The 17,764-nt window shown below is 43.1% G+C and overlaps 1 protein-coding gene across 1 annotated transcript in view; it reads left to right on the plus strand.

The window, feature by feature from the left end:
* Positions 1-16,383, plus strand: part of PLXNC1 (plexin C1) — a 168,387-nt gene extending 152,004 nt beyond the window's left edge. The window contains exons 27-31 of the mRNA XM_040408849.1: positions 4,764-4,927; positions 7,515-7,662; positions 10,094-10,234; positions 11,739-11,813; positions 16,052-16,383. Of these exons, the coding sequence (XP_040264783.1) occupies positions 4,764-4,927; positions 7,515-7,662; positions 10,094-10,234; positions 11,739-11,813; positions 16,052-16,156 (633 nt within the window). The 3' untranslated portion in view covers positions 16,157-16,383. The remainder of the gene's footprint in view (positions 1-4,763; positions 4,928-7,514; positions 7,663-10,093; positions 10,235-11,738; positions 11,814-16,051) is intronic.
* The last annotated feature ends 1,381 nt before the right edge of the window (positions 16,384-17,764 follow it).

The raw sequence follows: 17,764 nt of genomic DNA on the forward strand, positions 1-17,764 counted from the left end.
AACTATGTTCAAGAATAAAACCACAGCAGATAACAGGAATCGGACCCTTCCCCCAGAGACAAGTACCAAACAATGTAAATAATCACACCATGAAGTTATGGGCCAAAATGTTCAGCACATAAAGTATGAGTAATACCCAATATACGGGACAAATGTAACACAGGAAATTGGCTCAGTGCTTTAGTAAAACCACATACCCGTGATAAAAGAGGCGTCTAGCATCCACCCTTTTGTACTTAGATAAGTCAGAGTCTGATTTTATCAAAGGCTAGGTTCACTACTCCAGCAGAGTTTCCGGCAGGAACCTCCGTTACAGACTCTGTAAAAAATATTTGTCAAAAAATGCTACGTGCAGCCAGGACCAAAATAAGGTTGGTGGGGGCCCCCATAATTTTAACTGTGCATCGATGATTGCTAATAGCCACACAATTTTGCCAGTATTACCAACAAAATAGTGGCTAAATGACAATCTTTTTGAAAACCCCACCCACATGGTTTTTAGCATGTCATAACATGGAACCATACCATTAGACATTAGCTGTGATGTTAGTGTGTAGCTTAAACAGCAGCCTGAAAATGATCTGTAGAGAAGTGGAATATGGAAATATTGGGAGGAAGACCACAAGCTAACAGGCTAAAGAGGCATAAGAAGACACGACCAGGAGGTGGGTATGAACAGGGCAGCTGTCCAGGAGCAGGTGTCAAGGAGTTGCTATGTCTGACCCTTTTTTTAATAAGTTGTGAACACTTTCGTTGCCATTTATTTTAGCCACGATACTGCAAAATCACAGCAAAATGCTGCATTTTATCACAATTTTGTGGTAGCCATTGCAGAACGTGACCACTTCTTTATTATCTTCTTCAGCACTAGGATTACATGTTCAGCCCTCTATTCATGTTTCATTAACAAGGCAGACACTTAGCTAGCCAAGCTAAAACTTTCAGTCCTACAGCTCCGCTCTGTTGTCTTTTTCAGCCCACTGGGGCTAAGCAGACAGTCCATGTCTGCCCACTGGAAGCTGGCTTCCCCACTGGTGCCAAACAAGACATAAGTGGGACATCAAGGTCACAACCGAAGTGGATCCAATGGTGGCAGACAATACACAAAGTTTTCTTTCATTCTACTCCCTTCTGACTCCTTTACATGTAAACCACATCATCCACGAAAAAAAATCACAACACTTTTTCTGTGGGGGATAGGTGCACACGTTGGTAAGGCTGATTAGTCAGCCTGCATTTGTGGGAGGGGCGGAGGCTCTTCATATACGAGCCACAGCCTCACTCACAGGCGTGTGTTCTCAGGTGCCTCATTTCATTAAGAAGCTTTACCCCATGTCTTTGTCTTTCTAGGCTATCGAGTCCCGGTTGATTACTAAATCCGTCGGGTTAAGTCGTCCTTAATTCTAAGGTTTGCATCCCGGCGGCTGCCCGGCCCTATGGGCCCTTGGTGGTTGCTTCGGCCCCATGGCTTCAGGGGTCCGACCAATGGTTGTCTGTCCACCTGTGCAGCTATGCTTTTGGTTTTGAATGACTCACATCTTTACCTGCTTGCCAGCTTATGTTATTTAGGTTCATTTTAGTTAATGTCCGTTATTATCTCCATTTTCTGTCACGTTTCCCTTCGTCTTTTCAGGTCATGCAGTTGAATTCATGTTGGGGGTCACCTTACACTTCGGTCAGGTCTCGTTCCTAACGATATTTCGACTTGCATGTCATTCAGGCCACGTAGTTTATCTTAGGTATTGCCTGCCACATCGGTCAGGTTCATGGTTTAATTTCACCTGCACCTTATTCAGGTCACGTATTATAGTTATAATTTCTTGATTTAAAAAAAATAAATAAAAAACTCGGCCCCATGGCTTCGGGGGCCCGATGACAGCTTCGGCCCCATGGCTTCGGGGGCCCGATGACAGCTTCGGTCCCATGGCTTCGGGGACCCGATGACGGCTTCGGCCCCATGGTTTTGGGGGCCCGATGATGGCTTCGGCCCCATGGCTTTGGGGGCCCGATGACGGCTTCGGCCCCATGGCTTCGGGGGCCCGATGACTGTTTTCAGTCCTGCTGGGCTGATTGCCTGGTTGGTTGTCCATCTGTGCATCTGGGCTGATTTGGCCCGTATGTATCACATACATACCTGCTTCCCTAATTTCCTAATAATCCATGTTGATCGCTCACTTTATGTTTTGACCGCAAACTGGTCCGGTTCGCCCTACAGCATCATTGTCATGTCTTACGCAGATATTTTGTCTTGCTTTAATTGTTCATGCTTTCATTCAGGTCCTGCCAGAGGAGTAACAAGTAGGGTAATTCCCTCTAGCATTTCAGTCTCTGATCGTAGTCGATCATATCTTGTCAACCAGGTCCCCGCGCAAAGTCTTTGCCTTTTTACCACGACCAGGAATTCATTTTCGCCGGTAGCTTCATTGCAATTGCATTCCCTCACTCATGGGAGGGCATAGACAGAATCTTGTATATTATGGCTTCGTAGCTTCTTGCCGCACTAACCTCAGACTCCCTACAACCACGTTGAATCGGGTTTTGGACAAGGTTCAGCATTTCCTTACGGTAGAAGATTCAGATAGTAGGTCGGTCTTCACGTCTCAAGCGTTAAAACAATTCTCAGGAGCACACAGTAGAACAACGCGCGGACCACGGCTAGCAGATAGCTGTTGTCTGGGGAACTATTCAAAGATTCTCTTCCTATCTACATAGTTCGTTTTGGCCCTCATTCCTGCATAGTCTAGGCAGTTAGGTTTTGGTCCCACGATCTCCTGAGGCTAGGGCATTGCCAGTACTCCCTAGCACCAAAACTTTACAAGGTTTAGTTGGTTTTCATGATCCATTTCACAACGTATTCCCGGTCCTCCATTCCGCTTTGGGGCAGTATCCGCAATATTGAGCAACATGTCTCTGGCCTTGTCATCCACAAGATGGGTTGTAGGTCTCCTTCTGGCCTTGCCTCATACACCCCGAATTTTTCGCTCTAGATCCCTGACGCCTTGCAGTTGGCTTGGGGATTAGTTTGCACATGCCATTCGAGTTCCTTTTCTACCCTACTTGGCTTGGTTTTTGCCCACTTTTAGGCCTACCCACGATCATGGCTTAGGGCACACAACAAGCCATTTAGTCAGGTTAGCTAAGACACGCCTAGCTGGGTTAGGTTGTTCCTGTTGTTTCTCTCCCTAGGGTTCTTCGGATATCTCTTGGCCGTAGCCATGACCACAGTACTACTATACATGCGCTTGGAATAATTAGAGGCTGACTGTGACGTCACCGGGCTCCTTACGAAGCGGAAGGGACCCGGTACGTCACTGACGGTGATAGAAACTGCACTTCCGGCTGAAAATTTGTGAAGTGAAAAAGGGCCAGCAGAAATGTCTGGTAAGGGAAGGACAGGCATGAATGTAATATTTAGGGGACCATTGTACATGTACACCCATGTCCCCAATCCCGGACAACCCCTTTAAGAATGCTATTATTTTCCCTTATAACCATGTTATTAGGGAAAATAATAAAATCTACACAACACCGATCCCAAACCCGAACTTCTGTGAAGAAGTCCGGGTTCGGGTCTGGGTACCAAACATGCCAATGTTTCTCACGCGCATGTAAAACGCATTAAAACGCTTTGCACTCGCGCAGAAAAATCACACATTTTCCTGCAACGCACCCGCATCTTTTCCCGCAACGCCCGTGTGAACCCAGCCTTACAGGGAGTGAGTATAAGGAATGAACTACAACGACTAGTATTTGACAACTATAGTGGAAGATAAACCACTAACCTCCCCTACATACACACACACACACACTAGAGCTCCACCCCTTACATTGTGACATCACCCAGGACCTCCCCACTTCTCCTCTGCACTGCTGAGCTCTCTCGTCCTGCACTGGTCACATGATGATGACCTCACTTTATTTCTTCTTCACCTGGTATCTTCTCTGTGCAGCTAAGGGCCTGAACATACTAATCAATTATATCTGTGGTCTGTGGATTGGATATATTTGAGTACAGGGGCACCGGCAGACTAGGAGAATCAACCTAGTGATCATGTGCCCAACAAAGGGGACCATGTGGTGCCCCATTCAGGAGTCCAGGGTGATGTGCCCTGTGCAGTCGCACAGGTCGCACATCCCATCCCTAAGGCAAGCCCTGAATGGTGAAATCCATAATGGAAAGCTGCCAGATCCCTGGCTTATTCCAGATCTTTTGCTGTGTTTTTTTCTGTTCCTAGAAGGGGAACTGAAAGACTGAAGAGCATTTCAGATGTGAACCTAGTCTTAGGCTCAGTTCAGACCTGAGCGTTCTGAAAGGAGCGCTCTGTATGCGCGATTGTACGGGCGTTTACAATCGCGCATACAGAGACAAGCGTACACACAGTGTCGCGCGTTCCCGAAAGTCTATGTACGGGAACGCGCGACAAGCGCCCAAAAAAACGCTCCTGTACTTGTTTGAGCGTCGGGCGTTTTACAGCGCGATCGTACGCGCTGTAAAACGCCCAGGTGAGAACCATTCCCATAGGGAAGCATTGGTTTCTCCTTGTTGAGCGTTTTACAGCGCGTAGGAACGCGCTGTAAAACGCTCAGGTCTGAACTGAGCCTTAGAGAAACATTTCACTGAAAACATGTAACATTAAAAATTTTTATACCGAATTCTAATATTCTATGCAAATCTGAAATCTGATTGGCAGTTCAGCTGTACTAATAAAATAAATGTTCTCACATCTGTTCCATTTCTCATGTAACCAGTTGATCTCTTTTAGGTTGCTGTACATTCTGCTGTAGAGAAGCTGTTTAGAAGCATTTGGACAGTCCCTCACAATAAGCCTCCGTTAGCCATAAAATACTTTTTTGATTTCTTGGATGCCCAAGTAACAATAAAAAAAATCACTGATCCTGATGTGGTACATATTTGGAAGACAAATAGGTATTTCTTCTTTGATATGTTGTTGAACATGCAAATAACTAAATGTAATATTATCCTGTATATTTAACTGCAACAAATAGGGCATGCTATGGATATAAAAACTGAAGCATGCCAATAATCTGTAGAAGATTTTCTTTCTGTTTGTGAATGGGGTTTGTTAAAACTTCCTTTATTTGCAGTGCACAGTACTTTGTTGCAGGACATCATTGTGATTTCTGCCACTGAAAAGGGCACAAGCGACCACAATAAGCTTTGTTATGTCTTCTCAGTGAGAAATGTCTAGCTCTCCCGTTTTCAGCTGTTTACCAGACACCACTCCCGCACCCCCTTGATAATTGCTTTTCACTTTGAAAAAGGTCCTTATTCCTGTCCAAGATTCTCCTCTATATTCTATGTGCAGTTGGTTGCAACTAGTCTCCGCCCACCAAGTCTGAGAGAACTACAAGCCAGATATTCAGCATGCACATGGGAAAATAGTGTTATTCCCCATGTACACACACTGAACTATTGATTAACGCAAAGTTTGTTAAAAGCTTAATGATGCTCGAAAATATGCAACAAATTTGTGATATGTATAAACTGATACATAGTAAGTTATATTCCTAAACGTATTATTTTCATTCTCTATTCTCCCTAGTTAGTACCCTTTTTGAGGCAAGCCCATAGATATCTATCACAACAATGTTTTATTAAATTAGTTATGGGTTTTTTCCCCACATGCTTTGTTAGAATACCTCAGTTTTCTAAACCATGGGTGACATAAAGTTGCCTGGTCCTCTGGACAATAAGAAAATGGCCAGTTTATTAACACTTTTATTCTACCTCATTATATTATCTCCTTGCTTCAATCTACTTTACTGTGTTCATAATTTCTGAAGTCCTTCTCTCTAGTTTTAAAGCACTGGCAATGTAATGAATTGGAAACTGAATTTAATGTTTAATGTTATCATGACCTGGAGCATACACAGATCTCATAGGGTCCCACAGAAAAACTTAGTGTGCTGCCCCCCTCCAAATAACTGGCATAAATACACTGATAAATCATCCCCTGTAGATACATTCAGTACATGATAAAACTGGCTACCTGCAGCCACCACTAGAGGGAGCTCAGTGCATAGGAGTTTATGCATTTATGATTGCACTTGAAGGGGTTTTCTGGGATTACTATGGTATTTAACAAGTATGCACATGTAATTGCCTACCTCTACATCTTCCCATGCATTTTTTTTAAAAGTGGACTCTTCTGATCACTATAAAAGAGTAACTGTGTGAATAATCTACTAAAAGTTATGACACACAAACCTCTAGAATCAGAATCAGAATCTATTTATTTGGCCAAATAAGTTTGCACTTACAAGGAATTTGACTTGGCAGTTACTTGACAGACACAAACAAAACAGTACAAGGACAGACAGTATGGATAGTGCAGGACAAGGACAGTATGTAAGTTTTAGTGGCAATAAACAGGGAGAAGTGATCGTTTTCAGTTCTATGCTGTAATGCTTCCAAGTCATCGCAGCTTTAGCGTGGTTCTGCATTAAGGGTACTTTCACACTTGCGGCAGGACGGATCCGACAGGCTGTTCACCATGTCGGATCCGTCCTTCCGCTATTTCGCCGTGCCGTCGGACCGCCGCTCCGTCCCCATTGACTATAATGGGGACGGGGGCGGAGCTCCGGCGCAGCGGCGAAAGCTGCCGGACTAAAAAGTCGGACATGCAGGACTTTTTAGTCCGGCGGCTTTCGCCGTGTACCGCCGTGCTGCGCCGGAGCTCCGCCCCGTCCCCATTATAGTCAATGGGGACGGAGCGGCGGTCCGGCGGCACGGCAAAATAGCGGAAGGACGGATCCGACATGGTGAACAGCCTGTCGGATCCGTCCTGCCGCAAGTGTGAAAGTACCCTAAGCAAGGCAACTGCCTGAGGGAAAAAGCTGTTCCTGTGCCAGGTTTTAGTAACCACTGAATGGTATCTCACTCCTGAAGGCATAGGCTGGAAGTTGGAGTGAGCAGGGTGAGAGAGGTCTGAGGCAATCTTAGCTGCTGTCTTTCTACACCTGCTAGCGTGAAGATCCTGCAGGGAAGGTAAGCTACAGCCAATTATCCTTTCCGCTGTTCGGATGATGCGCTGCAGTCTCACCTTTTCTAATACTGAGCAGGAGCCGAACAATACAGTCATAGATGATGTCATGATGGATTTGATGATCGCGGTGTAGAACTGCACCGTTAATTTTTGTGGTAGGCCAAACTTTTTCAGCTGTCGTAGGTGGTACATCCTCTGTTGCGCTTTCTTGATGATAGTGACAGTATTGTTGTTCCATTTTAGGTTGTTGGAAATTCTGGTCCCAAGAAACTTGAACGACTCTACTCGGGTTACTGTAGATCCATTTATGATTAGGGGGAGGTGCTGGGGGGGGGGGAGATCTATTGGCCACTATTACTTAACATGTCCTCTCAATTAAACATAGAAATGATACAACTGACAGAGATAAAGAGGGCAGCTTAGATAGATCTTGGGCACTACCTAATTTAGGATTACTTGGTTTTACCTGGAATACTCATATTGTGTTCTCATTATGTTATATTATAGTCTTCCTCTGCGGTTTTGGATTAATATATTGAAAAATCCACAATTTGTCTTGGACATAAAAAAGACAGCTCTTCTGGACATCTGCTTGTCAGTGATTGCTCAGGCTTTCATGGATGGATTTTCTCTTGCAGAGCATCAATTAGGAACGGTAATGTATAACAATGTTTATATGACCAATGCTCTTCAACTTTAACAAATATATGATTTTACTGAAACAAGAGATCAGAGCTGCCCCGTTGGAGATTTTCAGGAAAGAAGCCTTGTTCTTTGCTATAATCTAATTTTTTTTATTTAACATAGTTTTCCAAGACTTTTCTACTGATGACCTATCCTCTGGATAGGTCATCATCTGATCAAGGGTGGCCAACACCCCAGAACACCGCTGATTAGCTGTTTGCGAAGACAACGGCGCTAGCAGTAGTGCAGAGGCCTACCCATAGCTTTCCCTAGGCCATGTGATGTCATGTTCATGGGTCACATGGCCTAAGAACAGCTCAGCCCCATGGAAGTGAATGGCTCTGAGCTGTGATACTAAGCACAGCCGATATACAATGTACGGCACTGTGCTTGGTGACTTGAGAGAAGTCTGGGGCACTACTGCCTTCACAAACAGCTGATCAGCAGGGTCCCTGGTGTTGGACCCCCACCAATTAGATACTGATAAACCCCTTTAAATGAAAAAAATGTACATGATAGCAAAAAACAAGGTTTCTTTCCTTCAAATCTACAACTGGGCAGCTCTGATCTCTTGTTTCAGTAGAATCATATATTTGTTTCAAAGATCTAGGAAAACCCCTTTAAATAGTTCCCACATTTTCTGCTCATCCATCATTTAATATATTTTATTGCAGCCAGTGCTCAATTAGAGCTCACAATCCCCTGAATAGAAAAAGACATAGGGGCAGGTTTACTATACCATAAACTTAACCAAGCTGTCTAGACTTACACCAGATTTATCAAAGTGACCCCGGCTGGATGAGAAATTTGGTTCATGACTGGACACTTTTTTTCTAACACTTTACCAAGAATCTGATACCAGAAATATGGTGCAACTTTGGCACAAATTTTTGCATTGTAGCTTATATGTATGCCCCGTCCCCATGGTGAGCTAAGCACAGTTGATTTTTCTAAAACTAGATTTTGTGCCAAATATTGGTATAATTTATGCCAGAATTCAGTGCAGTCGTAAAAGTAAATCTGAGCCATAAAATTTAATTTATGTTCTCTGCATTAAATTGCCACAACTTTCACAAATGTTTCTCTTTACTACACCACCTAATGGCCGGCAAACAAGTACACCAATATTTTGTGGCAAAAAAAGCTGCATGTCTTTCAAACATGTTGTTTAGGGTACTTTCACACTACCGTTATTCTTTTCCGACATTGAGTTCCGTCCTAGGGGCTCTATACCGGAAAATAACTGATCAGATTTATCCGAATGCATTCTGAATGGAGAGCAATCCATTCAGGATGCATCAGGATGTCTTCAGTTCAGTCTTTTTTTACTTTTCAGGCCGGAGATAATAATAAAATTAAATAATAAAATTCTGGAACCCATTGACATGGATTCATGCCGGATCCGGCCCTGAGTGTTCCAGCAAAACAGATCCGGCATTGCGGTCTGGGCATTCTCAGACTGCAAAAAATGTGAAAAAAATAAACGCTGTATCCGTTTTTCCGGATGACACTGGAGAGACGGATCTTGCATTTCAATGCATTTGTCATATGGATCAGGATCCTGATCCGTCTGACAAATACCATTGGTTTGGATGCGTTCTGACGGATCCGGCAGGCAGTTCCGTCGCCGGAACTGCCTGCCGGAATCCTTTGCCGCAAGAGTGAAAGTACCCTTAGATGTCCAGGTTTAAATCAGGCATTTGTGGTGAACTTCAGAAGTTATGTTTTTTTGGTGTAATAGTGCGGGTCTGTTTGAAGAGGTTTTCTGGGATTTTGATACTGATGACCTATCCTCTGGTCCAACATCCAGGACCCCCGCTGATCAGATGTTTGAGAAGGCACTGTTGCTCCAGTGACCACCGAGGCCTTCTCTGTGCTTACCAAGCACAGCGCCATACACTGAAGTGAATGGGGCTGAGCGCAATACCAAGCATAGCCACTATACAATGTATCAGTATCAAAATCCTGGAAAACCTCTTAAAAGCGGAAACCAATAGTTCCTCCTTACTGAGGTTCAATTTGCTCAGTATGTGTGGGGTGTTCACCTAATAATCTCTTTATATGACCTCATCCTGATTTCCAGATGGAAATCTGTCACCATGAAAATCATGGTTAAACCAGGCACAATGTATTGTAGGGCTAGCTCAGCTGAATGTAATAATACTTTTCACTTAGTGGTCCGTTGCTTCATTCTGGAAAAAAGTATTTTTACTTCATATGCAAATTAGCCATTAAGTGCACTGAGGGTAGGTTCAAGCCATTCTGTGCACTTTAGGCTCAGTTCACATCACCGTTATTTTTCTGCCCTGTCCTGGGCACTTTATTAAATTTAATGAATATGGCATTCATTTGTATGTGATAACCAATGTCACGTACTGTATATTCTATTTCTCTATTCACAGTCAGCTCCAACTAACAAGCTCCTTTATGCAAAAGACATCCCTTTGTTCAAAGAAGAAGTTAAAGCTTACTATAAAGAAATTCGAGATACTCCTACATTATCCTCCACAGAGTTGACTGACTTCTTGACTTCAGAGTCAAAGGTAATAGCCAAGACAAGAGCACTTGCATATTTTCAGTACAAATATGTATACTGTATATTGTGATCCCTTGGTGTAGTATACTAGATAAAGAGGAAATACAAAAAGGAAATATCTGACACATCTAATGTGCAAAAAGGATTGTATGTGGTGTATATTAATATGAATGTTTTAGTATAATAAAGAATAGTACATATAATACAGTAGTTATGCCCAGATGTGCCCCTTCACAGTAGTTATGCCCAGATGTACCCCCTCACAGTAGTTATGCCCAGATGTACCCCCTCACAGTAGTTATGCTCAGATGTACCCCTTCACAGTAGTTATGCTCACATGTGACCCCTTCACAGTAGTTATGCCCAGATGTTACCCCTCAGAGTAGTTATGCCCAGATGTGCCCTCTTCACAGTAGTTATGACCAGATATGTGCCTTCTTCACAGTAGTCATGCCCAGATGTACCCCTTTCACATTAGTTATGCCCAGAAATGCTCTTTTCACAGTAGTTATGCCCAGATGTGCATCTTTCACAGCAGTTATGGCCAGATGTACCCCTTCACAATAGTTATGCCCAGATATGTGCCCTTTCACAATAGGTATGCCCAGATGTGCCTTTCAGAAACATTATGCCCAGATGTGCCCCTTCACACTAGTTATGCTAAGATATGTGGCCCCTTCACAATAGACATGGCTAGATATGTACCCCCTTTACAGTAGTCATGCCCAGATATGTGCCCATTCATAGTAGTTATGCCCAGATATGTGCCCACTTCACAGGAAGAAAAAAAAACTGTAAATACTCACCTAGTTCCTCCTAAGATCATCACAGCTCACCCTGTGCTCCCCAGCAGCAGGCAGGATACTGTCATACATCGCGTTGCTGTGCTGTGTAGGAGGAGGCTAATTCCCTGGTCTGCACCACTCCTCCTACACATCCCAGCAGTGTGGAGTGCCGGCAGCTGAGCTGAATGGCGAAGAAGGGAGAGAATGGCTCTCAGCTTCACCATCACAAGCAACTGTCTCTGCGTCCTATGGATACAAAGACAGCCGAGAGCAAGACATACCTCAGCTGTTCCGGGACCGCAGGACAGCCACCAAAATCAGGGACTGCCCAGCGGGATCCAGGATGGTTGGGAAGTATGGGTAAATGGTTAAATATTTCTACATTTATAGGAGAATGCTGTATTTATGTATGTTACTTGGGGATTTGTTGCAGATTTTGCAGTGGATTTCACTGGAAATTGTTATCCTGCAGATTTAAAATCTGTACCGCAGGCCAATTTCTGCACGTGTTCCATGCAGATTATTTATGTAGCGTGCAGATGAGATTCTTCATCCAATTTGCTGCTACAGTAAAATGCTGCAGATTTTCCTCCACTATTTTGTATATTGCCATTGTGGACGTACCCTAATTGTTTTTGAATGTGCATCTGTGGATCAGAAGCCTTTTTCTATGTGGATAACAATAAACCACTTATACTGAACTGACGTTTTTTTCTACTTTTTTAGAAACATGAGAATGAATTTAAAGACGATGTGGCTGTGAAGGAACTTTTTAAGTATATTGAGAAATACTTTGATGTGGTATGTAGACAATTATAATGTACTTTGTGGGGAATTTATTAAGACTGACATTTTACATTTTTAAGATGTTGCACATATTAACCATATTTTTTGAAACTGCACATATGGCATTATATGTTTGGTACAACATGATGAAACTGATGCAGATTACACTATTCTTGCCTTCAAAAATACTAGAATCTCTGGCAGGATGGCAAAACTGCCTGAGGAATGAAGCAGAAACAAGGGGGGCACCTAGCAATGCATTTACGCCACTAATTTGGAGTAAATAAGTTGCAAATGATGGCGAACGCCATATGTGAAGTGGCAAGAAAAGGTGCAAGGCTTGGAGCTTAAAAAACTGGTACCAGGGTCAAAATTATATCAGTCAATGGCATTTAACATTAGATTTACTGGTATGTTCGCATGACTAAAATCTGCCGCATGTAACAGTGTCAGGTCGGTATGGCTGAATTGCCTCTATGTTAGGCCTCATGCACACGACCGTTATTTTGGGCCGCATCCAAACCGCAGTATTTGCGGCTCAGATGCAGACCCATTCACTTCAAATGGGGCCGCAAAAGATACGGACAGCACTCCGTGTGCTTTCCGCATCCGTTGCTCCGTTCCGTGGTCCGCCAAAAAAATATAACCTGTCCTATTCTTGTCTGTTTTGCGGACAAGAATAGGCAGTTATATTAATGGCTGTCCATGCCGTTCCACAAATTGCGGAACGCACACGGACCCCATCCGTGTTTTGCGGGTCCGCAATTTGCGGACTGCAAAACACACAACAGTCGTGTGCATGAGGCCTTCTGGTGATGCTGCCAAAAACATGCAAAAAAACTAGCAATTTTAGCCTTTCCTCCGTGATTTCAATGGGGAACGCAGGTAAAATCCACTGCAAAGAAGTAATGTAATTTCTGAAGCTTATTGGAAATCAGTGTAAAAAAAAATGGTACCATGTGCACATGGTGGCTTTTTCCAGATTGAAGTCAATAGGAAGCTGGTGCTGGCATTTTGATTGCAGATTACACTGCAGAAAACATCTGTTTTGCATGATAGAATCCACTGAGGATTTTACCCATGTGAACATACCCTAAAAGCTATATTGCTTTTCCATTTTAAACCATTCAGTGTAGATTTCTCCGATTTCTAACAAAAGTTTACTGCAGTTGTGCTGCGGGTTTACAGGAGATCCATAGTAGATTCACATGAGGATTAGCTAGGGGCGGACTGGGAACTTAAAGCGGCCCTGGAAGAATAACTTGAGGTGGTCCCATATTGTAGGACGGTCCAAATTGACTGAAGGCAACATGCGTAGGCAGGGATAATAGGAGTAGGAGGGGCAGCAATACCATAGTGCCGCCAGGGGTGGATTGGCCATAGACCCTAAAGGGAAATTTCCTGGTGGGCCGATGCCTAGGAGGTCCACTCAAGCCCTCATCATGGCTGCCAGCCGGTTTCATAAGGAATTGATTATCTCTTTTGCATCTGACCAGCAGCCACAGGTGCCCTCCTGAATTCAACTGTATTGACATTCTCAGGATAGCGATACAGTTGACTACTGTGGCATTGGTGGCAGTATTTTGTGCTGCACTTTGGTATTTGGTTCAGCTGGGGCAGTATATTGCTCCACACTATGGTATTGCTGGCCCCGCCTACTTCTGTTGTTCCTAATTATGTTGCCCCGTTTTCCATCAGATTGGACCTTTTTTTTCCAGGGCCATTTTTAGTTCCCAGTCAGCCCCTTAATACAGCACAAGATCCTGCCTCGACAGAATCAAATATCACAGTGCAGAGGGATGTTCAATAAGTTAGCTACCTGAATATAAACACAACATTTCACCACTAAAGCCTGTTTTGCGTTCCGCGAAACATGGATACCGGCTTTATGCTTTCCGCCTTTTTACGTGTCCGTAATGCGGAAAAGAACAGGACATGTTCTACATTTTTGCAGATGCCATGGAATGGATGGAATTTTAAGGCCCCTATGAAGTGAGTGGGCCCGTATCTGACCCACAAAAAATGCAGATAAGATGCAGACAAAAAATTTGTTTGTGTGCATGAGCCCTAACACTAAGTTATCTACCCCAGCATGTTCTGTTATTGAACATCCCTTGTAATACTACCTCACCTGAGGAAGCGATACAGTTTAATTCAGGAGGGCACCTGCAGCCCCCGGCCAGATGCATAAGTACCTGATGCTCCTAACATTAAAGGGGTTGTGTGAGTTTTGTGAAAAAAAATAAAGCAGTGTAAGGCCTCTTTCACACTACAGTATGTCCATTTCAGTGTTTTGCGTTCCGTTTTTCACGGATCCGTTGTCCCGTTTTTGGGTTCCGTTGTGTCTCCGTTTCCGTTCAGTATGTCCGCAAAAACCTTTCAGTATGGTTTCCGTATGGTTCCCGTATACGGTCCGTTTTTCACGGATCAAAAACGGAAGCCACCTGTATTTGTGCTCAGCCAAAGTTTGGCAACAAGAAACACATGGCCACAGTGGGCTGGGCCTAGCATTTGCTAATGACGGATCCGCAAAAAACGGATGACATACGGATGACATACGGATGCCTTCCGTATGCATTCCGTTTTTTTGCGGACCCATTGACTTTAATGGAGCCACGGACCGTGATTTGCGGACAAACATAGGACATGTTCTATCTTTCCACGGCACGGAAATACTGAAATACTGAAACGGAATGCACACGGAGACACTTCAGTATTTTTTGCTGAACCATTGAAATGAATGGTTCAGTATCTGTTCCGTATACTGAACTCAAAAAACGTCCAGTATACTGAACGCAAAATACTGTAGTGTGAAAGAGGCCTAAATCTGATTGTCAGCAATCTATACATGCAGTTGCAGAGCTGTGGGGGGGGTGTAACAACAATCTCTGAGGTTTTCCTCATGAACAGACTGCCTTTCCCCTCCCCCTGCTCTGAATAAAAGTGCTGCCCTGTCTGCAGCCTGACTGCTGGGATACTCATGTTGTATGTGTGGGACGACGTCCCAGACTCCCAGCTGTACAGTACAATGACGCACACAGGATCTTCCCCCTACCCGTTCTTGTACAATGTGCAATGCTCTGCAGACACCTCCTCACAGCCAGCAGAAGACTACAGAGGAGAGACCTACTTCGGTCTTTGTCAGCTCTGTGTTTGCAGGCTGAGGAGGGAGGATCCTGTACACAGCATTTGTCTCTTCAGTGCCCAGAGAAGAGGAAACCCTGCATCTGCTTAGTACCTGAGCCTGTGCTGCTGATGGTAGAAGGGGTTAAACTTTGCGGAAGATTCCAGTAGGAGGGGAGACACAGGGCAGATCCGGCAGTGCAGGGATTTGTGGCTTGTCACTCCAACCAGCACAGTCTTCACAGGGAGACCTGCTCCTCCTGCTCCCTCAGCTTCTTTCCCTGCTCTGATGACATTCCGTGCACAAGCCTGACATCACAGGTCATGTGACCTCAGCTAACTAGGAGAACAGGGCCACTGTAGATGAAGGAGGTGAACTGAAAACCCCTTACATTTGTTTAGTTAGAAACATACAAAGAGCAAAAATAACCTGGACAACCCCTCTAATTAATACTGTGGTGGATTTCTGATGCATGTAAACAGGGTTGGAGAAACCCCATTTATAAGCATGGGATGTGGATTTCACACAGATAAGGCACAGAATCCAAACTAAAGCCGGCATGAAACTGACATATGTGAATATACCATTAGATGTTGAAAGGATGGCTTAATTGGCACTGGCTTTTTTTCACAGACAAATTTTTTTTTGTTTTGTACACAATGTAAAAGAGAACCTGTGTTTGAGCTGCAGGTGGCATGTCATAGAGCAGGAGGAGCTGAGCAGATTGATATATAGTTTTATGGGAAAAGATTCAGTAAAATTTGTAACTTATACATTTATATTCCTGCTCCTTCTGGTCTTTGAAGCCAAGGAGACGGTCCTATCAGTGACAGACATCTATCTCTGTATACATAGTCACAGAGGGAAGCCTGTCATCACTGATAGGACCGACACCTGGACTTCAAAGCCCAGAATGAGCAGGAATTGAAATGTATAATATACAAGTTTTACTGAATATTTTCCTACAAAACTATATATCAATCTGCTCAGCTCCTCTTGCTCTATAACATGATGTTTGCATATTAATTCACATTTTCATGGTGACAGGTTCCCATTAAAGTCTTGGCAGTAATGTGGTGATATAATGGATTGGGATAGTTATTCTTTTCCTAATTTACTTACATTTCAGATTATAAGCACCCTGGAGAAGGAGACTGGCTTTGACTCAGAAGTGAAGGAGTTGCAGAAGCTGAAAAAAATACTTGCAGACAAAAATAAATGTGCGTGGGAATAGTGACGCCACAAGTATATGCAGCATTGATCCTTAATCTACATGGACAGATGAAAGTCTGGCTTTTAGATCTGAAGATTTTATATATATATATATATATATATACATACATTTTGAAATATATGCTGCTTACTTCATATTGTGAACACTGCTTTACAATTAAGTTATCGTTTCTATTTTCCTGGAAATCTTGAATAACAAAATGTTATTATAAATGTAATATTGTAAATTCTCAAAAAATGGAAAGTATAGGAAAACACAGCTTCCTCGTCTCTTTGCCATTCTTTAGAAAAATGGGCAGAATGACTAGAAGACTTTTTTTTTTGCTTGCTTGATAATGAGGATAAATGGTCCATAGGTGTAGATGCCTCCTCTAGGACATTCTTCTGGATAATGGGATCCTGTGATCCCCATGCATCGACTGTGCAGCAGCTTTCTCTGTTGAATTGAATAGACATCTTGGTACAAATGTCTCAATTGGAGTGAATGACAGGTATGGACTGGTTGCCAGGGATGTCTTCCTTGGTTATTGTTTAGGTAACACCTCTTTACCTCTGTAAAACTTTGTAAAAACCAAGTGTGAAACTGATGTACCACTCATACTGAATAGATTTCACAGCATGCATATCATATTGTCTATTGTGATACACACAAGCTCCACTCCTTTCTGTGGCCAGCCCCTTCCTCATTGTCACAGCCCTATCAATCAAAGCAGCCAGGGAGAGGCTGTCCACAAAAAAGAGTGGCGCTTGGGTACAACAAGAGCAATGGCGACGTCCTCATTGCACCAAAGACCTAATTTACATAATAGAAAAAAGTATCATAACTCAGGAACGGAGCCTTAGATCAACAAAAGAAAAACAGTGTTTTAATTACAGTTACGTGCATGCAAACAATTAGATAGGGAGGTCGCTGGCAGACAAAACGAAAAGAATTCCATTTATTATCACTTTTTTGTCATTTAAAAATACACAGTACACTGCATAATAATGTTTGTGAATATTAAAAGAATGCTTAAATTTATTCTGAAGTTAGTTTCATCTAGCACTCTAAAGCCGATATACCTTTTATACGTCAAAATATGGGCCTACAGAATTGAATAAATGGCAAACCCAAACTATAATACTCCTGCTGCCTGTCAGTCAGCACATTAGCAAAGCCAGTCTCCTGCAAAGACAGCCTGTATTATGTGATCATCTTGGGAAATTGTGACTTTTTTTTATTTTTTATAGCTGCCCTGCTTTAGTGTAAGATTGTTACCACTTAAAGAATCGTATAATAGTATATGAACTTATAATCTTACATTTTATAAATCAAATTTTTTGGTTGGCGAGCTCCAAAAGCTTACAGAAGTAAAAAAATGGGTAAAGGACCTAAATTGCCATGTTTTCTAAGGGCGCATGCAAATCTTCATATTGTACTTCCGTACTACCCCAGAGTAGTACTGAGCAAAAAAGTAGCACCCATAGTAGTCTGTGGGTCCTTAAAAAAGTTGGCCTTGAATAACCATGGCCAGGAGAGACGAAATGACAGAAATGACCAAGCGGCCGACACTCCACTGTTTCCATAATTTTTATAGCAGTGAATGGGAGCTGCATAAACTAATCAAAA

This window comes from Bufo bufo, chromosome 1 (genome assembly GCF_905171765.1).
Source record: "Bufo bufo chromosome 1, aBufBuf1.1, whole genome shotgun sequence".
NCBI classification, from domain to species: domain Eukaryota; kingdom Metazoa; phylum Chordata; class Amphibia; order Anura; family Bufonidae; genus Bufo; species Bufo bufo.